At 40.8% G+C, this 25,107-nt stretch overlaps 1 protein-coding gene across 1 annotated transcript; it reads left to right on the top strand.

Annotated features, from left to right (window-relative positions):
• The first annotated feature begins 280 nt into the window (after positions 1–280).
• On the top strand, positions 281–22,748 carry LOC105837158 (cytoplasmic dynein 2 heavy chain 1). The gene is made up of 46 exons (XM_012681696.3): positions 281–546; positions 828–1,156; positions 1,244–1,406; positions 1,791–1,972; positions 2,037–2,149; positions 2,378–2,623; positions 3,577–3,797; positions 3,918–4,316; positions 4,393–4,634; positions 4,777–5,100; positions 5,274–5,340; positions 5,597–5,933; positions 6,050–6,404; positions 6,534–6,876; positions 7,422–7,584; positions 7,677–7,896; positions 7,997–8,123; positions 8,217–8,822; positions 8,973–9,219; positions 9,304–9,811; positions 10,664–11,056; positions 11,535–11,714; positions 11,891–12,256; positions 12,359–12,477; positions 12,550–12,860; positions 13,257–13,405; positions 13,687–13,968; positions 14,147–14,376; positions 14,452–14,580; positions 14,677–14,925; positions 15,049–15,488; positions 15,567–15,701; positions 15,816–16,045; positions 16,176–16,385; positions 16,551–16,839; positions 17,038–17,547; positions 17,660–17,916; positions 18,016–18,216; positions 18,286–18,517; positions 18,656–18,809; positions 19,917–20,133; positions 20,303–20,736; positions 20,812–21,114; positions 21,209–21,459; positions 21,563–21,857; positions 22,070–22,748. The coding sequence occupies exons 1-46, from the start codon at positions 307–309 to the stop codon at positions 22,354–22,356; spliced, it is 12,285 nt and encodes a 4,094-aa protein (XP_012537150.2). The 5' UTR covers positions 281–306; the 3' UTR covers positions 22,357–22,748.
• The last annotated feature ends 2,359 nt before the right edge of the window (positions 22,749–25,107 follow it).

Genomic DNA, 25,107 nt, shown 5'->3' with positions numbered 1-25,107 from the left:
ATCTCTGCTGCGCACGGTTGCGGGAGAATGATTTCTCTGTTTTTTTTTATTTTTAAATTTGCGACACGATTAGATAGAAAGCTGCCTGTGACGGATTCGAGTGGCGTATACGTCACGCGTATCTGCGCACGTGCAACGATGCATGTAGCGATAGTGACAGCTGCGTTGTGTGTTGATCGTTGGTCGTCGTGACAACTGACTGACGACGACCACCCGGCCGCTCTTCGCGAGAGACACTCGCATGGAGCGTGCCACCCCGTGTTATTTAACCCCCCGTGTGTTTTAAAGGGCGAGCGAGACGAAACGATGGTGGTCGCCGACAAACGCAGGCGTCTGATAGTCTCCACGGCGGGTCACTTCTTCAGCGCGTCCGTGCAGCACGACGTCGAGGAGGACGTCGAGGATCGCGAGATCCTCGACCGCTTCCTGGAGCAGTCGTCGTGCAGGACCCTGTGCGCCCGACCGGTCGACGCCGAGCGGAATCAGGTCCGCTTGAAATTGAGCACCGAATTGCCCGCCGGTAGAAACACGCTGGTGTTCTTTAAGGTACAGAAAGTCTTCTTCTCTTCCGCGCGAAAGAAGAAAGCACCCTGACTATTAGTGGGAATCGAAAAGTAAACGCGGAAGACTTGGGTGGGAAAGATACTTTGCTTTTCTGCACGACGGAACCGTACCGCCGTGCGTTTCTCCCGGTTTACCGTTGGCTCCTAAATCGCCGTCATGCCGGCTAACGAGCGTGACTTTAATTCGACGATAGAAAACATCCTCTAGAAAGCTACGATTTAACGCGCCGTTTACATTTGCTGATGATGCGAAAATTCGCGCAGGTGACAGCGGCGGCGGTCACGGAGGAGAACTTTCACGACGTGGTCCAGGTGGCCTCGACCGGCTGCGGGGACGGTTCGGTGCTGATCGAGGGTCTACGTCAGGTCTGGGCGCCGACCCTACGTTCGTCCGGCTTGAGCGCGTCATGCCTGAAGAAATTGGAGGAGAGGCTGCTCAGCACCGGATTTTCGACCACCGTCGCCGAGGAGGAGGAACACTGGAAGCGGAAGCGGAACGAGGCGAAACGATCGCACGAGAGGGCGAATTGCGAGGAAGCCGCCAAGTCCGTGAGGAACATCAGGGTCGAACTCGAGAACGCCGCGGTGTCAAGGTGCACGCTTGTTTTACCGTCCCCCGCTCGTTCCGCTCGCTTATCATATTAATTACTATCTCGTCCTCCGCTTTTGTTTTGGCACAGAGATGGATTGATCGCCGTGGAGGAAGCCTGCGAGGCTATCTCCGCGTTCGTGGACGATCTGTGGAAGCTCGGGGGACCGGCGTATACCGAGGAAAGAATGAAATCGTTTCTCGACGTGATCGGGAACGAAGTGGTCAAGCTGACGCGAAATTATCTCGATGCGGTACGTCGACTGCAGTCTCCAGTCTTAAATTACCCACAATCGACAGTGCACAATCAAAGAAACGTTTCGAGGGCGCTCATAAATTCCCAAAAAGTCTTCGGAACGTCTACAATCGTCTAAGTAATTTGTTAAAAAAACACCTGTTTCCTTAATTAATAAATATAATTCGGCAAATTTATTATTAAGCATCACGATTCGTCTTGACCGAAAAAAAAAATACGGCATTTCCTTTGCTTGTGTTCGACATTTTTATTGATCGATTTTCACTCTCTATTACTTAAATAAAATTTGATTTGAGAAAGTATCAAAGAAACGATCTTTCAATTTTCTGTTCGGTAAACGATTGCTTCTTTACACGACGATTTACGGAATGCTATTCGCTAGGTCGACACAACCGACACTCGTGCAAAGGACGAAACGATCGCGTTCGGAGCGACGGTGTGCGAAAAGTGGGCGAACGCCACGCAGAAGCTGACGGAGCTTTTCTGGCCGCATTACTCGCTCCATCCTTGGCGCGGTGCGATCTTCGTACCGGATAAATGCTCCAAGCTCGGCAGAAGCCTCAGGTAGGCGTTGACGCATACAAATCGACGTAGAATGTAGAATAATAATTATAGCCGCGATCTTCAGGCAGATGTCTGAGTTACGTGCGCAGCATCGTCAATTGAGCAGACTTCTGACTCCGAGCGAGAGATCAGGACTCGGTATCGAGAAATTGCTCCAGACATTCGATGACACAAAAGGTACACAAGAGGGAAAGAGAGAGAGAGAGAGTTGCATAAAAAATCACAGTCAAATTGTTATTTTTCCTTCAAAAATTGCAGATATCTTTGAAACTGTAAGATCGACAAAGCGGTCTTTGTGCTCACAACATTTTACAATTAATTAGAAATAGACGCATCGTGAATCAATTAATTGTCTGCAATAACTCAAAATAGAAATAGAAATAAATGTTAACAATTATAATTTAGTTGCTCTGGGCGATGACGAATGGGACGATGAATGGAATAGATTGAGGCGTAAGGTCGAGGAGGGTCTGCTGCCAGCCGAGGAACGCGTTGCTCAGAAGCTGAAGGACCATATCGCTAATGCTGACACGCCGAGCGCTCTGGTAGCCGAATTCGGAAGATACAGCGAGCTGATGAAGAGGGAAGGGATTAAGAGAGCACTACGCGGAGAACGAGAGTCGCTGCTTGCGGCGTATCGCGATCTAATCGGTACACTCTTGAACCCTAAAATGGGCTCTCGACATTTCCGCGTCAGCCATAAATATGTCAAAAGAACAATCAGTGTAAAAAGAAAAGAAAAAGTTGCAGGAAATTTGTGTATATATTTTTTCTTTTTATAGTCGTTATTAATGGATTATTGATATTATTGGTAGTATTTCTCACAAATCTCTTTTTTCCCTTAAGGGAGTTTCCTCTGCTCAGGCCTGGCACAACAATTGGCAGGGGTTCAAGTAAAGCAAAACATTTAAATGACCATTTTGTTGCCTTCTTTTTTTTACTGTGTATGGTCTAAAGTTAATAATGGTGAATATAAGAAAAAATTCGGCTATAAAGTACTACCTTCATTACTGAAATAATTTTTTTAAAAATTGAGACTAAACATTCCTCGCTATTATACCACACTTAGATAACTAAATACAACAAAATGAAATTCACGTTATATCACTAGTACACATTTACTACACCTACGTGCTGTATTACTTCAATTATTGTAAACTTTTTTTATCTTATCAATTATTTCACTCAAACGAGCAAGTGCATCGTTTCAAAAATTTAACAATACTTTTCTGGACAGCTAAGATGTATCGCTGTAAAATTTCACTAACATCTGTCCATTACTTCTACGTTTAATACGACAATAAAAACTGAAAAATCCTGAAAATTTAGCGATTTCCATAAAAGCCCATGTTAATAAAATATTTAATGTCTAAATAACTAGCTAGTTCAGCTTTCTGAGATTTTGACAGTCAATTTATATCACTAATTTGAACTTCTCTACGAAGTTTCATGAAAATCTGTTTATTTTGATTTAGCAGCGGAACTCCCTTAATACTACAATGCAAAATGTAAAATAGTAAATACAGAGAACGCTAATTTGTACAATTCGTGCAAATGTTTCAATCAGTTAATTAAATATTTTTGCGCATTACGCGGAATTTTAGAGAATCGCTTGGCTGGTCCCGACACCCAATATCTTCTCGATGTTCCTAAAGTGCTGCAAGAGGTACAAGCCGCTAGATCCGGCGAGGTACGGCTAGAGAATCTAGCTAAATTGGGGAAAGAATTGCTCGCTGATCTACCGGGATACGAAGAGGTAGCGGCGCGTTTGTCGAGCTCGCTCAGGGAAGCCGAAGAGAAAAGGCGAGATTTGGTTGAGTCATGGGTAACTTTCTTGTAACTGTACATCTTTAATAATAAATTTAAATCTAAAATTACTTTAAAATTACAAAAAAACGTTATCGTCTCGTATATCTTTAGGAAGCCGATGCATTTTTGCTTGCAGGTAAACACAACCAAGGACGACATAATCAAGAAGGAATTAAGCTTGGGCACCGATTCACCGGTGATTGAACTTACCGGCACAAGCATGATGCGAGTGACCTTCGATCCCCGATTGATGACCCTGATCAGAGAAGCCAGAGCGTTGTCCGGCGAGGGCGTCGAGTTGCCGAGAGAGATCAGAGAACTGGTGGACAGAGCCGCGACTTTGGCCGGACGAGCCCGAGCCCTTCAGCAGGTCGCTACCTTTCACAATACGATTGGCGACCGAATGGTACCGTCTCAGAGGCCGCTCATGCTGACGATAGCCCTCGAACTGGCGCGAGCTGTACAAGAACAATCGGGTGTCGTTTGGTCAGATCCTCACCTCGTCGACGTGTATACCGCTAGATTAAAGGAATTGGTAAGAAAGGGTCATGCCATTGATTATATTAATGTTGCAAATTGGTGAATTTTATGGCACGATGTATTACCCGCAGGTGGTGAAGTTCGCTCGGCAAAACTCGGAACTGATTTCGAAGCACTCTACTTTGCGAGATTACGTATCGGGATTATTGAAAGGCGACGCTGTACACCTCGTCGGAAATCAGAACATATGGAAGGAGACGCTGATGAGCATGAGAGCGATTGTCGACGCGGTGGATTCGGAATACGGTAACGCGAGAGCTTGGAAGCTGCATTGGGACCGGCAACTCCTGAAGGCTTTGGGTGTAGCGTACAGGTATAACGACATCGTGAAGAAGTCTAAGAAAGATCTGAAATGCGAAATCGTAATATGTCGAAATCGCATCTAATTTGTTAGTGACATAATGTTTTTATAAAGAAATATTTGACACATAATACGCGTTTTGTTTTATTGCCAGGAATGCCTTGCCATCTTTGTCGAGGAAGCTGTCCGAGATTCGTGTGGAACTCACTTTTCGAGATGGATCCCTACAGTGGAGACCACCTCTCGAGGATATTCGCGCGAAGCTGTACTCCGCTGTACGCCGATCCCTTTCCATTCCGATGAACTTTAGAGGCGTCGGAGACGTCGCCGATGCGCACTTCGGCGATCTGGTGCAGAAGAACGCGTATCTGTTCAGCGGCGTTTACAAGCAAGTCGAAGTCGTCCTATCCACTCTCGAGTTGTTTAAGACCAAGTGGTTGAGTCTAGCAACACCGGCCAATATCGACGTTGGAAAACTGTAAGTTAAATTGAGAAATAACATTTTATTTCAGAGACTGTAGATGTAAGTTTCATTAAATTTTTACGAAAAAATTGATTTAAAAAATGGATGGTTGCTTATAGACAGTTAATAGATTAGAGAAAAGTATATTAATACGTATATTATGTCTCTACACCTCTAAAATTTTTCAGATTGAAGGGCAAACCTCCTCAAGAATGGGCGAAAGCTTTTAAAGAGGCAAAACAATGGGCTCAAGAAGTAAGTTTTGTTATAAAAATAAGTATAAAAAGTATATTATTCTTCTGAATAAAAAACAGTAGCGATAACAGAAAAATTCAATCAATCAATCAATTTTTGACTATTTTGACGGGTGATCCTGTTGTTTCTTATTTACGAATGTAATGTAACTCGTTTCTCGACTTGTTCTCGTATTTAATTCTGGTACTGTTGTAACATATTGCGCGTGCGATTTAAACTAAATAACGGCATGTATGTTAAAATTTCGTCGAGATAGGTTGGAAAATTACGCGGCGGCGAGGTAAAAATCTCGTGCATATGCATCGACACGGCGACGACGAGGAACGATTTGGAGATCGCGTCACGTCATTATTGGGAGCGGCTGTGTTCCGATCTGAGAGCGGAGGCGTCCTCGCGGCTGGTGGCTATCGTGGACTTCCTGTCCTTCGCAGCCAAGGAGCTCGAGCGTAGACCACGCGATGTGGAAGAGGTCGGATTAGCTCATGAGGCTCACGCGCGTATCGAGCAACAGTCGGCCGGAATCGCCGAGGAGATGGAAGTCGTCAGTGTGCTTGCTAAAGTTATGGCCGCATGGACCAGCGAAAAGCTCGATGGTAATGTTCTTGCCGAAGATTATCGTGCAATTTCTCCGAGAGGACCAGTTCTGTAAATTTCAAACAAAGATATAAACTGAATATTCGTCTTGTACGTCGTACTTTTTTTTTTGCAGGCGTTAATGCAGCTTACGCTGCTTGGCAGGATCTTGGGGATCGTTTGGAGAAGCATAAGGCTGTTATGGCGCGTTTGCTGGAAGACGCTAAAGTTAATCTTCGTCATAAGGCGATAGCGCTAAGGGACGAAAGAGAGAGATGGCAGACCAAGTGGTCCACGAGAGCGGAGAATCTCACGATCGATTGGCTGATGTCGATGAAGGAACGTTGGACCAATTTAAACGAACAGCTGGATTCCTTGAAAGCAGACTGCAAGAGGATATCTCTGAACCTCGAAAGTGTCCTGGACGACGAGGACGACATTAATTTGACACAATTGGAGCGTGAATTGGAAACCGAGGAGTCAAATTACAGGTCTCTTTAATGGAAGACCTTTTTCATAAAATTATAATAAAAACTTTTTATTTTTTGTCTTGTATGTAAAAAAAAAATATTTTTTAATATTATTTTTAACGAGAAACAAATATATTGTATGAAACGTAGATTCCAAGCCGAGTTTTTGGAGGAGCTGAAAAATCAGGAAACCGAGGAGTGGGCCGTAGCTAGGAGACGATTGCCTAGACTTCACGATTGGCTCGACTCCTGGCAGAATAAGATTCGGTTGCATGACAATTTGGAGGTCGACACCTTCGTTGGTAGAAAAATTAACGAAATTAGATCTGCAATAGAATCTATTCAGTCGCTTCGGGGAGACGAGATCGCCGACGAGCACTGGACCGAGTTGATTCCTATATTGGGTTTGAAGATCGAAAATCCGCGGCATATTACTTTGGGCCATTTGTTCGCTTGTACGAAGACGCTGAAGGAGAACGAGGATCGAATAAAAGTAAGAGCATGCAGTTTTAAGATTGTTAAAAAGAAAAAAGCGATACAACGATATTTCAGTATTTATATGTAAAAGATATATGTAAAATAAGATATATTTTACGAGAAGTATAATCTTTTAAAAATCATTAAAAATAATAGACTTGTGTACGTACCCAGTAGCGCAAAACATTGGCGCAATATTGGCAAGTAATGTAAAGGCAATATTTCCAATATTGGTCTAATATTGTAAAGTAGACCCTTCACCTTATTTAGCCAATTTGTTTAAGTAGTAATATTGATTCAATATTGGTTCAACATTGGATCAATGTTGAACTAATCAATTTTTCATATTGGACATTAATTGCATTTTAATTTGGAACCAATATTTTGTGACCAATATTGGCGTTACATTGGGAAAACATTGGCCAATGCATTCCTAATACAATCAATGTTTAGCCAATATTAGCCGATGTACTGCCAATGTATTGTATTACTAGAATATGTATTAAGTATGATAGTTTTTAAACTTCTGTAGAAATGATATACGCATCTCTTCGTTATCAGGAAATAACAAAACGAGCGATCGCAGAGAGCGGGATTCGACAGGCATTAATAGACCTAGAGATCTGGGAAAGTACAGCGTCGCTTCCGTTGCAGGAGTCAACCGACAGCAAGAATATGAAGATCTTACTAGTCGGAGACTATGGCAGCCTACTGGCAAAAATAGGTGCTACGCGTTTATATTTACTGCTATCATTTGAGTTTTATCTGTTTTATAATCTGTTTATTTCATTTTACATTTTGAATGTCTTTGAACAGAGGAATTGAGGCTCTTGCTCGAAGGCGCGAAGGGTACAACAGGACATGATAGATTCGCGTCTAGAGCTGCGCGCTGCGAAACGGCTCTATCAGAGCTCGAGGAAAGGATCAAGGCACTCAGCAGCGTACAGAGGAAGTGGCTCTACCTTGATCCGGTCTACGGAAGTGGAGCGGCTCCTAGTGACTCCGGGAAATGGTCTAGGGCTGATAGGGAATTTAGGTTTGTGAAACTACTATCAATCATACGTGGTTTCGTCATACAGCATTTCTTCTCCCCTTATATCCTACAGAAAAATTAATGCCTATATGTAAATTGTTAGATACCTCATAGGAGAAGTATCCCGAGATCCCAGAATACCATCTTTGAGACGACTTCCATTGCCAGCTTTAATAAATTTAAAAGATCTGTTAGACAGATGTCAGAAATGCCTGGACGAGTTTTTGGAGGTAAATTTTAATAAAAAAAATGGCTACATTTTATTTAAAAAAATTATATTTCTCTTAGCTAAATTAAAATAATGACAAAAATCTGAATTGTAGGAGAAACGAGCAGCTTATCCGAGACTATACTTTCTCAGTGACGAGGATCTTCTGGAATTGGTATCGGGGAGTGAAAGAAGCTTGGAGGCTCACTTGCCAAAGTTGTATCACGGTATTGGTTCAGTAGTAAAGGAGGATAATTCATTAACAGCGATTGCATCGCCCGAAGGAGAGATATTAAAATTACCAGAGGCTATTGATCTCACGGAACCTTTACCGCAGTGGCTGGATAATCTCGAAAAAGGAATGAGAAACGCTCTTTGTCAGAGTTTGGAGAGGTGTTTGAATGACTCCACACCCGATCCGTCCGTTTATCCCATGCAGATGTTACTATTATCGGAAAGAATAGGATTTACTGAGCGTTGCGAACGCGCACTGAAAGAAGGTCGCACGGCTCTACAGAAGCTTGTCGAATATTTGGAAACGCAGAGGGCAAAGTACAGAGGGCTGGAGGATGCTGGTGACAAACTGACCGCGTTGAAAGCGCGCGGACTCCTTCTGGACACTGTTCATCATCTACAAGTGGCCCGAACATTGTTGAGGATTGTAGTAACGGGCGAGAATGCTGGCTGGACGTGGTACAAACAACTGAGAAGTTACAAAACCGTGAGTTTTAGTAAAACAAAATAATATTTATATAATATTCTTTCTGCTTAGCTCTATATATTTGAATAATGAATATTCTAGGCAGAAAAACATTTTACATAATATTTTATTTTATTACATATCATTACATCGTATCGTCATATTTTAAAGAATCAAGACACGTACGTGGTACGGTGCGCCGGTGCAGAATTACCGTATCGCTTCGAGTATCAAGGGGCGTCTATCGGTTTGGTAAGAACTCCATTGACAGAGAAGTGTTTCTTAGCTCTCACGCAAGCTATGAAACTTGGACTGGGCGGGAGCCCGACCGGTCCCGCTGGAACCGGGAAGACCGAAAGTGTTAAAGCTCTAGCATCGATTTTGGGTAGATTGGTCCTCGTTTTCAATTGCGACGAAGGTAAGAGATTTATTTCTCGATTGTTGCGAAAATTATTATTATTAGATTAAGCTAGATTTACTGTTAAAATGGATGTTACAAAAGGAATGGACACCGGCAGTATGAGGCGTATCTTGGGCGGCTTGGCTCAAGCTGGTGCTTGGGGTTGCTTTGACGAATTCAATCGTCTCGAGGAGGATACCCTGAGTGCGGTGTCGATGTTGGTCAGGCCGCTTCAGGAGGCGCTACGAAACGGCTCGTCCGAGATCCTGCTCGGCGATCAGAAGGTCAAGCTGGATCCTCACTGTTGCATCTTCATCACGATGAATCCAGCTGGGAGCGAATACGGCGGCAGACGCAAGCTGCCGGATTCCTTAGCGCGACTCTTCAGGCCCATCAGCATGGCGCATCCGGATAAGTCAGACATTGTCAGGACTCTGCTAGAGTGCGCCGGTTTCTTGGAGGCGACCACCCTCGGGAAACGACTCGTGGAGGCTCTCGACATTGCCGAGACCATGCTTTCCGAGCAGTCGCATTACGATTGGGGTCTCAGGGCTCTTAAATCTGTGCTTGACGATCTACGCCCGATTGCCGGTGCTGATGAGGCCACAAGGTATGGCCGCGCCAGTTTCCACATGTGTAATTCTGAAAAGGAATGTAGTAGACATAACACAAAACAGTTCTTATTAATTAATATTAACGTTAACATTTTTAATATGTTAAATTAAGTTGATGCATATATATTGATAATTAGAGTCGAAATGTTCGGACATTTTATTCAAAATTCTTACAATTTTATATTGAATTGTTATTCCCATTAATTACAGCGCTTGGTTCTTATTTCTCTTTGTATTAATTATTGTTTTCAGAGAGTTCTTTAATTATCTATATTTTAATACGCTGTTGACATATTGATTAATAAACCGATATAATATATAATATAAAAAACGAACACTCACATCTTTTTGATCATAATTTTACAAGTCATGCAAAGATGAAGAACTGATATCTACATCAAAGTTATGAATAATGCGGAAATACGTAAGATTCTCTGATAATCTTTCTTATCTAGTGATAATAGATACGTCCTTCACTTACTTCTCTTTGAAAAAACTTACTATAATTAATAGATAGAAAAAATCACAGGATATAATTGGATCGTATTTTCAGTTTATAAATATTATCTGATAAAGTGGTTATCTGATACATTTAACAAATTATTTTTTCTTGTACCGTTTTTTGTTATATTAACACATACATGAATTGTCCATCGATAAGAAAACGATTTATTGCTTAATGTTGATTGTGCTTTCTGCACAAGCATCGTTTATCTGTAATAAGCAACGTTTCTATTTCTATTACATATAATTTAGATAAATATATGCGAATAAAATGCATCGGGAGAAATTTCATTTTGTCGTTGAAATTATATTTGTACGATAAAACAATTTTTATTTTTCGATAGGCTTCTTGTTTCGATCAAGGCATCAACTCTTCCGAAACTGACGGAAGCAGATACGACAAAGTTCCTGTCATTGCTGGATGATCTCTTCCCGAAAACTAATCTTCCCTTATCAGTCTCCACCGAAGGCGAACATTTGGTCGTCGCATTGTTGAAGGTTTGCGAAACGCGGGGATTGACGAAAGAGGTTGCCAACAGATGCGTTCAGCTGAACGATCTGTTGAAGAGTAGAACTGGCGTCGCCATAGTTGGTCCACCGGGTAGCGGGAAGACGTCGATCAGGTCATGTTTGATTGAAGCAATGGCGAAAATCGGCGAATTCGTTCAGCAGATTATCGTTTATCCTGGCGCAATACCAAAAAGCAGGCTATTAGGTTACGTGAATCCGCGGACGAGGTAAAGTACATGGAATAGAGTTATTACTCTTATTCGAAGGTTGAACAATTCGAAACTTCGAAGCTTCCGAATTCCGAAGCTTCGTATAAAGAAATTCGAAGTTTGAAAAGACCGAAGCTTCAAAACTTCGAACTCCGAAGCTTTAAACTACAAAATTCGAAGGTCGATTAGGATCGAAGTTTTGAACACAGTTAAAAATGCTGCGTTTTGTGTATTAAAAAAATCAAATATGCATTAAAAAGTTCTGCAGATAATCGATACAGTAAGAACATTGTTTGATCTTTGAATATTCGAAGCTTTGAAGCATCCTTCGTCACTTTGAATCCTTCGGAAATTCGAAGATTCCTTTCTCACTTTGGATCCTTCGAAGCTTCGAATATTGGAAGGTTTCGTAAAGTAACAGCCCTAATATGAAACGTAATTTCTTTGACACAATCCTGGGCGTATAAAATTGTACAAATATCGGCGGTACAAACAGGGAATGGAAAGAGGGTGTCCTTTCGAGCGCGGTAACGTCCGCTGGGAATTCTGCGACCTGGATTATCTTTAATGGGGATGTAGAACCCGAGTGGGCAGAGGCGTTAAATTCAGCGTTGGATGATAATCGACTACTAACGTTACCTAATGGGATAGGAATTAAGCTTGGTAGCGGTACAAGGTACGAATATTATTTGTAAATACATCTATAATGATATTTTTTTATAATGACGAAATCTGTCAAATTCTTATTATGTATTTTAAATTAAATGAGTTTTCAAACTTTACATTTTTGCGGCACAACTGCGGCATAACACAAATTATATGCGCGTGTCGTACGAACGTTTGTAAAACAAGGTTCATCTTCGAGACTCACAAACTCGCCGACGCCAGCCCAGCGACAGTTTCCCGATTAGGCGTTTTGCATCTCGGTTCGACGAAACCGACGTCCTTATTGGTGCCGTGGCGTTTAGAGCAACTTTCGTCAACCGCTGCGGAGATCGCTAACACCCATTTATGTTCGTGCATCGACGAAACCCTGAAGATAAACGTTGACAATTCATCCGCATCCGGTCTGATGGCCGCCACGTTGTGCCACCTTCATAAAGCGCAGACGTTTGCTCAGGTTACTCAAGCTCTTCTGGTCTCGTTGTGCGGCCAAGTGGAAAATGCACGATCCAAAGACGATTTGGCGAAATTCATTTACGGGTCAACCGAAACCTGGTGAGTGCTCCAAATGGCGTTGATCTTTCCGAGTTTTTTAAAACAATATAGGCTAGATCGCAGTTACGTCAAATTTTTCACTGATAAAAAATTATTTTTCAGGTGTCCCGATCCACAAAAGCCAAGCGCGGTTATTTACGATCACGAAACCGATCGATTGGTACCCTTCAGCGATACATACGAGTCTATCGATACTGATTGCGGGTCTATTTCGATTTCCGGTATTGTTAAAAATTTATTGCATTTAATGTCACAGAAGAGACATAGAATCTATTTGTGTATTTTGTACGCAGATCGCATGAAGAAAGCATTGGCGGCTATTTTGCCCTGGATAGAAGACGGCCATCCGATCATGATTCGTGGACTCGAAGCTTGCGGCAAAAACGCTTTGATCGACATTGCATTGACAAAAATGAAAAATCAGGATACCACGACCGTGATACGAGGATCTTCGCTTTACGGTCCTGACGATCTTGTCAATCGTTTGAAGAAGGCCTGCCTACGCTTGGAGTCTTCTTCGCAGGGTAGAACGTACAAGCCGAGAAGTGGATCTCGAGTGCTTCTTATCTTGGAAGATATGCATCTCGCTGCTAAAGACTTACAGGTATAATCCAGACGAGTCTCCTCTTTAATCTCTCGATCCATCAGTTTGAAGAGTAATTGTCTAAAATAAAAATAACTTTACATAAAAGATAATAAAAGAGCATTGGCCCACATTCTTAACTCACTTTTATCTATTATGATAAAAGTTAGTACTTTTTAATCATATAGTTTACATTACATTTACTAGAATCACAGAAATAAGTATGCGCGATTTGTCGGTACAAGTGAGTTAAGAATACGGGTCAATGTTTTTAAAACTTGTCTTTTGAATCGTTTGTGTTTTAATAGAATTACTTAGTCTGCAATTAATAATTTCTTTAGAAGACAAGTAATTTAAGGAAAGTTCTCAATGAGAAAGGATTGTAACAAGAATTTAATAAAGCTAAATTATTTTCAGGAATTAATGAGAGAATTACTTCAGGAGGAAGGTTTCCTCGAGGAAGATCTCGAATTTTCTAAAATATCTTTGACGATCATGTGCACTGCCGACATAACTACTCGATTACATCCGAGGCTCGAAGCATTATTTGCAACTTATTATCTGGAGTGAGTGATTTCTCTCTACAAGAAATACTGAAATAAAATTCAAAAGAGATTTATTCTTTAAAATTAAATATCGAATTACATATAAATTTAATTTTATCAAATTTTTAAAAATTTTAGAGGAATTAAAAATTAGAAATAAGATTTATTTTAATAGAATAAGTTTTAATTAGATTAAAATTTAATTCTTATTTACACATAATTCTTTTAATTCTTAAAAAAACATTAGTAACAAATTTTGATTAAGAAATGTCGAAACTTTAGATAAAATATATTTGTAATAGATATCCAAGTCAAAAGGATATTGCGGCCATCCTTGAACTTCATTTAAGGACCTCTTTAAAACAAGTCGATTTTGTTATGGCGGAATCATGGATAGCTCGAATAAAACCTAGTATCTTGGATGCTTTTCGATCTGTGAGTTTTACCCAGGAAACTTCTTTGTCCTGGACTCTCAGAGATATTGTCACCTGGGCAAGGCTCTTAAAGTATTATCCTACCCCTGAAAACGAAACGTATATTACTCGTTACTTGTTAGACATTGGGCAACGTCTATTTCGCTCAAGGTATCATTCTAAAATCACAATATTTTAGAAAGAAATTATATTTGATTAAAAATATATTACTACTTATATTATATTTAAGTTGAATTTATAAGGAAGCAAAATTAAGTTTAAAGAAGTTTAAAATCTTGTTTAAATCTTTCTCCCTTTGCAAATAATTTTACTGTATTTACCAATCTAGATTAACTTCCAAGGCGCTGACACGGTGGGAATCTCTGTTAACTTCAAAGGACTCTGAAGTAAAGGATTTCAACAATGATATATACGCATGGAAAAGCGCGAATATTGCGTTGTATCCTTTGAGCGAGGAACAATGGCGAGAAGAAATAATCAATGCAGCGGCTAGATGCGCCAGAGAAGGTCAACCAGTGCAGGCATCGATTTCATCTTATCTTTTGGAAACCGTAGCTGGTACGTGCAATCTGATTTGATTAATAGGTGAGAAAAAAAAGACATTTATTATAACAATGTTAAATATTTTATTAGGATTGAGTTGGGCCATTGGATGCGATTTCCGTGGTATAATTCTCGTTGGACGACCGGGAACGGGCAGAAGATCAGCGGTTAAATTGGTTGCAACTTTTTCCTCCTTACGACTAATCGACTCGGGACCTGGTACTATTATGAGTTATAATCCGTAGAAGCATTATTTTATTATCATATAGTATTTCGTCTCTCGGGATCTCATCACATTCGTCAATTGGCTCTTAGAACGTGGTAAAGCGGCAATAAAGAGCGCCGTGCAAGCGGCCGGCATCGAGAATCAACCGACTTTGCTCTTGTTGGAGGAACATCATGCCAGGGAGGAAACCTTAGCCGTTATGGTGAGCGCCATAGTATCCAAAGGGGAAGTTCCAGGACTCTTTACGACGGAAGAGCTTGACGCGCTGGTCACACCGCTCGCCGATCTGGCCAGAAGAGAAGATTTTCAAGGGACACTGGAACAGTATCTGTATCATCGTACGTGTATTCAAAATGTTATTTACTGTTGGAAATAAATTTGTAAGGGACGGTAATAATCTTGCATTCGAGAGATTTGCAAATTTTTGGCTCTTGCTGTATGGCAACTGTTTAACTTTACAGGCTTGCGCAAGTATCTTCGAATAGCGATGATCTTAGATTCAGAAGAGATCGAATCATCGTCGCTGCTACGTCTCGGCTTACTTCGGTATTGCGCACTTCTCGGGGCTGGGCCGGGTGGTCCTGACGAGTGGTGGTCCCGGGAAAGTTCGTTAATTAAACTGGCAGTTCAAGAGGGTACTCTGCAATTGGACGAGCTCGAGGAGCTCCCGCAAGGAGCAAAGCTCATGATCGGAGCTCATCTTCAAGCACCACGCCATCAAAGGGCACCGGCGCGATTTCTAGCTTTGGTGCACACCTGGAGGCACCTCCGCGACACGTGGAGCAAGGAGGTCGAGGAGAAGATACGATCTCTGGAGGCCGGTATCAGCAAGCTAAGAGAAGCCGGCGAGCAGGTGACCAAGCTGGAGGACGACGTATCCAGACAACGCCAGGAACTTGAGGTAGCGCAATAATGTTACTCCTACTGCGATGTCTTGTGCTTTTTGCAACATTACTATTATATGAAATCCTGCCTAAAGGTGGAAAAGGGTAGAGCTAATGCAGCTCTTGAACAAATCACCGCCACAATGAGAGGTGCCACCAATCAGAGGGGGGAAATGACAAGTTTGAAGGCCAGCACGGAACGCGAGAGTGCCGAGCTCGCGCTGCGTAAGGTAATATCTTATTATCGGTACAGGAAGTTGAAGCGTGACAGTCATAGAGCTCACTTAACGCGATGTGTTTTCAAGGTATAGTCAACGGTATATATCGATTTTACGTTTGCATAGGCGGACATAGAGAGTGAATTAGGGAAGGTCGAGCCTCTGGTGGCGCAAGCTGCTCAGGCAGTGGCTGGCATAAGTGCCGATGCATTAGCTGAAGTTCGTTCGTTGAGAGCACCGCCGGCGCCGGTGAGGGATGTGCTCGAAGGTGTCCTCCGGCTGATGGGTATAAAGGATACGTCTTGGAATAGCATGAAGACCTTCCTCGCCAAACGAGGTGTCAAGGATGAGATCAGGTTAACGACATTTGTTGGCCCATTCGTTCAGCTTATTCGCATTAATTCTATTTTAGCTCATTTCATTTTATGATAAACTAAAATTCTAACATTTTTTTACTCTTTCTGTCCTTCGTGACTTAACTTGCAGAAATTGGGACGCGAGACGTAGCACACCTGCGAGTTTAGAGACAGTCGCCAAGCTGATAAAGGAACGTCCTGACAGTTTCGAGGAGAAAACCGCGAAGAGAGCATCGGTAGCGGCCGCTCCGCTGGCCGCTTGGGTACTCGCGAATCTTCAATACGGTCAAATATTGGAACAGGTCGCTCCCCTGGAACGAGAACAACGTCAATTAGCAGAGTATGGTTTTTTTTTAATGCAAAAATTCTTTGATCTTTCATTATTTAGCGTCCTGTATTTTGCATTTTACCTTCGTCGTCCATTTTCACTCTTTTTCCTGCATAATTTCAAATTTTTTAATTTAATTGTTTTATTACTTGGACTCTTCATTTTTCATCATTTAAGGCGATTGGCGATGGCCGAGGCACAGTTGGACAAATTGACAACGGGATTAAACACGGTAGAAAGCCGTGTGGCGCAGCTACAGAAGGAACTTGCCGAGCACACGAGAAGTGCCGCTGAATTGCAACTACGAACCGAATCTACCGAGTCCAGTCTTACGACGGCACGTGCTTTACTACAGAAACTCGATACCGAGCATCGCGACTGGCAAACACAATTCCAGGAGCTGACTGCCAGAAAGGAACGATTGGACGTTGAGGCAGCTAATGCGGCAGCTTTGCTTGTATATCAAGTAATTAGTTTTTATTTAGAATTATTTAATTAAAAAAAAAAAAAATTTTTATATTTCAAGATGTCGCGATTAACTTGATTTCCTATATACTTTAATTTTTTATAACAAGAATATTTGAATAAGCCATAATTAATTTATTACTGTGGTAACCGAAATTACAATTAATCCTTAAGAAATTAATACGACACTTCTACACAGGATCCTGACAGAGATGATAATTGGAAGAAATCAGCGACCAAGTTACTGGTAACTGAACGCGAGAGATTATCGTGGGGGGCACAGGGTTTGCCAGCAGACACGAACAGCCTGGTCGCGGCCTCCCGCGTACTAAAAGGACCCTTGGTACCCATTTTCCTCGATCCCTCGGGAGTAGCTGTCACCTGGATCCGACGCAATTTTGGCAACAAACTTGAGATAACCCAGCCTGAAAATTCTAAGTTTTTGACGACTCTGGAGCTCGCGGTGCGTTTCGGAAAGCCCTTGTTGGTCGAAGAATTGGTCGAGTTCCCGTCGATACTGTTGCCCATGCTTCGTCGGGGGCCACTCAGACTGGGCGATCGCATTTTGCCCGCTCAGGAAGGCTTTCAACTATTCCTGGCCACTAGGAAAGATCGATTGGAAGATATCCCGAAAGAAGCCGACGCTGTGTTGTGTGAGATCACACTCGGCGCCGGTGTGAGAAGTTTGGCAGAGAGATTTGTGGAGAAGGTAATGAGAAAATAAATCAAAGATAAATTAATATATTTCTAATAATTTCGAATAATAACATCTCTATCATCCAATTTTCCTTTATAAATAATTAATGATACTGCGCCATTAGCTATTACTAAACGAAACCCCGGAACTCGAAACGCAAAGAAGAGAGGCGTTAGAGAGAGAGGAGAGACTGTCCGGGGAACGGGACGCAGCTAGGTTGGATATGTTGAGTCAACTAGCTACAGCCAGAGGCCAAGATCTCTTACAAGAATCCCAAGAACAAGGAGGTCTTTTGTCTACGTTGGAAGCAACGCAGTCTAAGGCGAAGGAGATAGCGATCGCACTTGAAGAAAGCAGACAAAGTTTGAACGAAGTCTCGAGGTACTTGAAAAAAATGTTAACACTATTTCTAGAAACATTTACGCCGGTATCGGTGATAATGCAGAATCTGATGATGTTTGTGTCCCATTTTTTTTTTAGGCGTGCCGAAGAACATGAAAAGTATGCGCAATTCGCCGCTAATGTTTACGAGACTATCAAAGGATTGACACTTCTCAGCTCCTTATACGTCATCTCCACGGAAGCTTACACCGATATCTGCTTGAAAGCGGTGCAGAATGATACCACTTTCGCGAATGAAAACAAAGCTAAGGGGGAATTGGCAGATCTAGTTGAGAAACGGTATGCATGTGCGTTTATTACGATCGCGGAATGACAAATACAAGATCTTCATGCAGTCTGTTGTGTCAGGTTGATAACTCTGACGTTTCATCACTGCGCGAAGGCGGTCTACAGGAAGCATAGACTTCCATTGGCGTTGCATATGGCGTTATCGTTGAATCCAGTCTCGGATGTCGAGAGAAATCTCCTGTTTGACAACGGCACGATCGGCAACGCCGATAATTCTGACTTCGACTTACCCGAATGGATACCGGACGAACGACGCGAAGCTGTGCTAGCCTTAGGTTCTTCTCTACCCAATGTATGTACCTAACACGATATTTTCAGTAAATAGTTAAAAGCTCTGTTGAGTTTATTATATTTCTTCTACAAATAAACAGTCCGAATTTTTAACTTAACTGAAATTTTGCTGATGTCAACATTACTCTTCGTTTTAAAGGTAGCCGCTAGAATGAAATCTTCTTGGTTGAACAATATTTCTGATATTTACGCAGACAGCGGACTCAGCGCTTTCCAGAAGGTTCTGGTCGTGAAGGCACTACGGCCTGATTACTTACACACCGCTCTTTCCAAATTAGCTGCGAAACAATTAGGCAAGTGCCAGATTGCGTGATAAAATTATTTTGAAATGTTATTACAACTTATAATTCTAAAATTTAGACACTTAGACAGGAGTATATAAACTTGATTTGAAGTCAAGAAAAATGAATAATTTGAATTTTATATACGAACACAGTTTATCATCTCAAGCATAGAACATATATTTTAAACAATTAGCACTATTGATATTTTTTGATATTCTGTTCAAAATTTTGTATTTGTCAAATTTGTTTTTATACACGGTAAAAAACATCTTGCATTTGTGTTAAAATTTTTCCTTGTAGAAAGTTTTGTGTTAAATTTATCACAGTTGTGTGTTAATTTAACATATTGCTGTTGTGTTAATTCAAGTAAAGTGTTAAATTATTCGAATAACTGAAAAAAAGTGTAAAGATAACACAATGTGCACGTACTTTTAATTTTACGTAATAAATATGTTTCTTATTATCAGTGATAGCATTTATCTGTTAAAATTGACTGAAAAAAATGTTGCTCGCCGATAGGCGAGCAAGCACCTTAACTCTCTCAGGAGTAAAATGCAACCGACGCGCTACATAAAGACCACTTGCAGCGCGATTGAGGCAAATAAAAAATAGTTCACTTTAAAGAATTTAGAGAATAACACATATAAAGTTTTTGTCGATCTTGAAATAATCTATATATGCAATTGTAAGAAATTTTTTTAACATTTCTAAAATAATTATTATTGAACATATATATGTCGAATTAACATATAACGTGTTAAATTAATATTATATAATGTTAAAATATAATATGTTATTGTAACACGGTTGTATATGTTACATTAACATTATTATAATGTTAAAATAACATGTTACATGTGTTACTTTGATATAATTTTCTCATTAAATTGTTACATAAAAATTATGTCCAATTATAAAATTTACATTTATTTTTATATTAAATATAACATAATATTTATGTTGCTATTTAACATATGCTTAATATGTTCAATTAACACAAAAATTTGAGTGGATGATTTAGGACATGTAAAAATGTGTTAAATTTAACACAAAGTTTTTTACTGTGTATGATCAATTATTTCAAGCAAGTTTAATCTTTGAATCTTTCTGCTAAAGGTGTAAAAGATTTGGCACCGCCTCTATGGACATTGAGCGCGATTGCCCAGGAAAAGGCGGGATCATATCCTGTCCTATTACTTTTATCGCCGGGTACTGATCCCGGTCCCGAGCTCAGTGTACTAGCTGAGAAACATACCTCCGCTGGATTTACCGAGGTTTCTCTGGGCCAAGGACACGTCACGCAAGCCGAATTGGCGTTGGAAGCCGCATGCAGGTAGAATCTCATAACTTTCAAGAGTATCGTTGCAATATACGTAATGTTATGGTATAAAAAAAACCTATAAAAAAACTTCATCTCGTCATTTTATTAAGAATTATTAAAGTAGAAATTTTATTAGAAGAACACAAGCTTAGCAGGTACTAAGCTTATCGTAATATTGTAGAAACGGTGGCTGGATATTGCTAAGCAACTTGCAGCTCGCCTTGAACTGGCTGCCGCGACTGGAAAGTTTACTTCGCTCGCCGATGTGTACTACGAACAAGAATTCCTCCACGAAGATCTGGCTGAGTACCGAGGAGTGTTCCGGGTTCTATCCGGGATTAGCGGGGCTCTGTTTGAAATTGGCGTACGAGCCGCCCGAGGGCGTCAAGAGGAACGTGAGAAAATCGCTTCAGCAGCTGCGACAGTCGCAGCATAACGACAACGACATCGCGGCCACTATATTGGTGCTTGCCTGGTTACACGCGACGCTTCAGGAACGGCGGAACTTCATTCCTCAAGGTTGGATCAGGCCGTACGAGTGGAACGAGTCGGATCTCGAGGCTGCCTACGAGTTGGTAATAAAGAACGTGACGAAGGAGAAACGATCGCAGCAAGGTATGTGAAAAATAAACGTAAGTTATTTTTACGCCCCACCGATGTATACGAAGATATGTGTTGGCATGGAAAAAGGGGACTGGCAGATTGGCAGAGGTTTACTCGACGTTGCGGTCTACGGTGGCCGGCTTCAGGACGAGTACGACGCAAGGGCGTTGCGCTCGATGATACGCAACGCGTGGTCCAAAGACATCTTCGAGGGACGCCAGAAGTTGGGAGACGTGTTAAAAGTGACCGACATGACGATGGCCGATCCGTTAAGGTCACTGGAGAATTTGAACGACGTCGATTTGCCGAAAGAGTACTTCGGACTTCCCGCCAATGCTCATAGAGCATGGGAAAGGGCTGCTGCGGAGAGAGCCCTGACGTATCTCAAAGGTATTTTTCAAGAGAACCAAATTGTGATTTTCGGATTTTCATAATTTTAGAACTAGCCAATTTTTACTAATAAATCGTTTGAATTGATTTCAAGGTATCATGGTGAAGCATTTTAGCAACAGCAAAGGAAATGATGACAAATTAGAAAAGTCGAACATTCAACGGGATTTAAAGGAAGTCATGGAACGACAGATTTCCCTGACGTTCACGAGTGACGCAGGTGTGACGAGCGAACGGAAGGGAAACCCTTTGCAGGACTTCTTCATCGACGAAATCGATCTTACGAGGAAGCTATTGGATATTGTACAAGCAGACATGGAGACGTCGTCTCTCGAAGATAACGAGGTAAGGCAAATTTCAGCTTTGAGAATTACACTTCCATATAATTATTTTACAACGATAATTATAATTATATATAAAAATAAAATCGTTACCTATATAATTTAAGACTCCCAAGCACTGGCTTGCGGAATGGCGTACGGGCCCGAGGAATGCCATTCAGTTCACAAAGGCGCTCTTGTCTAAGTACGAAGTGCTAAAATCTTCAGCGGTAAACATACCCCGTCGAATCGATTTGTCCCAGCTGTCCCGACCACGAGCTCTCCTGACCGCACTGAAGCAACACACCGCGCGAGAACTCGGTCATCCGTTGGAAACACTTCATCTGCGTGCCAACTGGACCGAGAATCGTACGAACAAAGAGTGGAAAGTATCGCTCCAGCTCGAAGGTTTACTCGTATCAGGTAGGCAAGATTAATTGTACAGACTCAACAGAGCAGCTTAATTCACATTACCAAATGTTTACATTTACTAAAAGGAGTTGTAATTTCTTGCGATATTACGTCCATTGCGATTAGTTAATTAAATGTTTGAGAAAATGTTCTCAAGATTTTTGGATATAAAAATTATGGAGTGTTAAACGAGAGAGGAAAACGATGTTATATGTTTGCTCTAGGTGCCTCGATCGAGGAAGGTGTCTTAAGGGATCTGGACGTAAATTCGGCGGCTGTTGCGGTCGCTCCGACATGCCAAGTGGCGTTCATGCCGGAGGAATACTCGGACGGCAAATCCAACGACGACAATCTTTACGCTCTCGAAGATGCGTATCGGCAAGATTATCTAAACATACCAGTTTACACAAGTGCTCAACGGGAGTCTCTAATTTGTTCATTACCGATCACGTGCCCGCGAGAAGAATGCGACGCGTGGTTACGCCGTGGCGTCATCCTGTATCTGAGATAAGTAGCTTTCGTAATTGTCCCCGATTAAACTGATGAAGATGAAGATACACAATTTGCAAGTAGCACCAGACCAGTTAAATCAGATCTCCAACAGGATTAAGTGGCCCTTAATTATTACTCAGTGCTAGCTAAATAATGATATTTTATTCACATTTTGTATTCACACTTAATCTCGATAAGAAACGTAGGTTCCTAATCTGTTGTAGTCTTAAACGTTTTTTAACTTTCTATTTATTTCTTTATTAAATATATTTATCAAATGTAATTTAGACTAATAAGCTGCATAGATAAGTAACTTTTGTTGAAAAAAAAGAAGATAATTTTATAGTAGTATTAAAAATGTTAAACTGTATTTATTTTAACAAAAATAAATATTTCATAATTATTATCAAATACTAGCTAATTATTTATTTGAGTAAAACAATAATTTTGGATTTATTTAATTTAGATGAGAAAGAGATTAAACTATTTTGTTATTTAATTATTTGTCTAATATATTTATTCATTAAATATCGTTAAGATCAATAAATTTTGCGCATATAATTTTGCTTGATCAAATAAGAAGGTGAGGAAGAGAGAAGGGAAAAATATATACATCTCACACACATATGAATTGAACAATACGCTTATTATTATTAAAAATACATAGAGATATGTTGGGAATTTGTTGGGAGGTAATGTTACGCGGGACGTTTCTCCCTACGGCAATTAAATTTCGTACGCGAAAATTCTTCTACCGGTTTGGAGTTGTTCCTCACCCACGTTCCGCTGCTCTCGGAGAACGTCTCAAGAACGGTCCGGTAGCGTGAGTCGTTTCATTTAATAGATTTAAAATTTATACAGACAATATACAGCAATATCGTTTATTTTTAATAAAATAAAATGGTCATTGGTTGGTCCGCCCAAGCCTATCCCACGAGAGACTTAGAAGTTTATATACGAGCAAACAATGTCCCCCACATCCGCGTTTAATACGCACAAGTCGCGTACCAAGAAAAATGTATCGATGTTTACGTCCGTAAAGTTTAGTTTCTACGTTGTTATAGAAAATAAAAGCTAACATTGTATCATTACGAGCTGAAAATATATCGGCGACCGAAAACTGTTTCTCTGTCGAAAATATCTGGGAACACATGTTCGACGGAAGAACTAACGGGCGAGTGGACAGAATCCTTTTCGATGAGTAAAATCTCTAGAATAGTTAAGAGAAATTTCGAATAACCATATTTCGAATCTATATACCATTTAATATTTCGCAACATTTTCAATACAACTGGACGACACTGAAGTTTCTTTCATACTGAGAATTTCGAATTGCTGTGTTATATGATAAAACTCGAAGCAGAAATATATCCATTATTATTCTTGCGCAAGAAACGATCGAATTCTGGAAACAAAAGAAATTTACTAAATGTAAAATAGAATCTGTCTTATTTTCTGCGAGCCGTAGAAGAAAAGAGAAGTTCAATAGAAGGTCTCAGTCCGAGACACTGTCGTCCAGTATAATCAAGTACAACGAACTTTAAAATTACGAACACGGAATAACAAGATTCTATTACGATATTGATTAATTAATAAATTATCTATTCGATTCGTAAATTTTATGGGAAGTAGAGAGGGAATGAAACGTTGAGAATCTGGACTCCGTGCACACGAATGGTTTCTTTGCTGCGCTCGTCGCGGCTTGGTCACGTTAACTTGGACATGCACACCAGCGACGAAAGAATCATTCGTAATAAGTATAATTGGCTTAAAAATGATTAAAATTTATATATTATTTGAGAAGTTATATTAAAACGTTATTATCATAGAAGAAAACGGGAAAATTGTAAAAAGTGAAATAGAAAAGGCAGAGATGCAGACAGAAGAAGAAGAAAAAGAGAGAAAGAAGATATTTATATATAATATCTTACGTACACACATATAATGTAATATTTTAATTAATTTTAATCAATATTTTATATGTAATATAATATATATAAATTCCTTTATATTATATATATTTAAAACATTAATTTTAATTTTTCTTCTCTTTATTCTGTATTACTTTATTTTTATATACGTCATTTAATAGTCAAATAGTAGTGTTCGAATTAAGTAATGCGAATCTCCTCGTAAATTGTGATCTTCGAGGCTTATGTGCATATCCGTAAATCAAACATAAATGTAAATGGTACATTGCCTCGCGCACGTCTTGCACCGACGAAACAAAGTGCTCGTGCACACGAAGTCTCGTTGTTTCACACAACAAACGATAGTGACAAATTTCGTTTGGGTACAGGAACAAGGGGAAGGAAACGGACGGGAGAGAAGTAGTAACAGTTGCGGCCCGAGCGCTGGCTTATGCCGAAATGTCGTGATTGTCGTCAATTTATTGCTCTAAAAACATAAATCGAGATTTGCGAGCCGAGCCAGCGCTCTCACCGCCGCTATATAAAGGCGTCGCTATGTTCCGGGAAATTGCCCCCATTAATTTCCCATCTCTTGCTCCGTTTTGCTTTGTTCTTCTTCTTTTTTTTTTCCCCCTTAAATCTCGGGCCTAGTGCTATCCGAGGATTGGAACCGGTGTGCGATCGCGCGATCGGGTGGGAAAATTTCGGAGGGACGCGAGCGAACGGATCTCCACGCTCGTTCGCGGCAAAAACGGGGTACTGATCATCAATCGTCGGACAGAAAATGCATTCTTTTCTTTTTTTTATCTCTTTCCATTTCGACATCGTGAACTGAACTTTGCGATGGTCGCTCCGGTTCC

This window comes from Monomorium pharaonis, chromosome 3 (genome assembly GCF_013373865.1).
Source record: "Monomorium pharaonis isolate MP-MQ-018 chromosome 3, ASM1337386v2, whole genome shotgun sequence".
Taxonomy (NCBI): Eukaryota; Metazoa; Arthropoda; class Insecta; order Hymenoptera; family Formicidae; genus Monomorium; species Monomorium pharaonis.
The sequence above is the reverse complement of the archived record's forward strand: the minus strand, read 5'-3'. Positions and strand labels throughout refer to the sequence as shown.

What these genes read in the sequence shown, in the direction of transcription:
- LOC105837158 (XM_012681696.3), top strand. Translation starts at nt 307, where the DNA reads ATGGTGGTCGCCGACAAACGCAGGCGTCTGATAGTCTCCACGGCGGGT. An exon ending in CGCGAAATTATCTCGATGCG is followed by an intron (nt 1,407 to 1,790) that starts GTACGTCGACTG and finishes GCTATTCGCTAG; the next exon opens with GTCGACACAACCGACACTCG. An exon ending in AAGCTCGGCAGAAGCCTCAG is followed by an intron (nt 1,973 to 2,036) that starts GTAGGCGTTGAC and finishes CGCGATCTTCAG; the next exon opens with GCAGATGTCTGAGTTACGTG.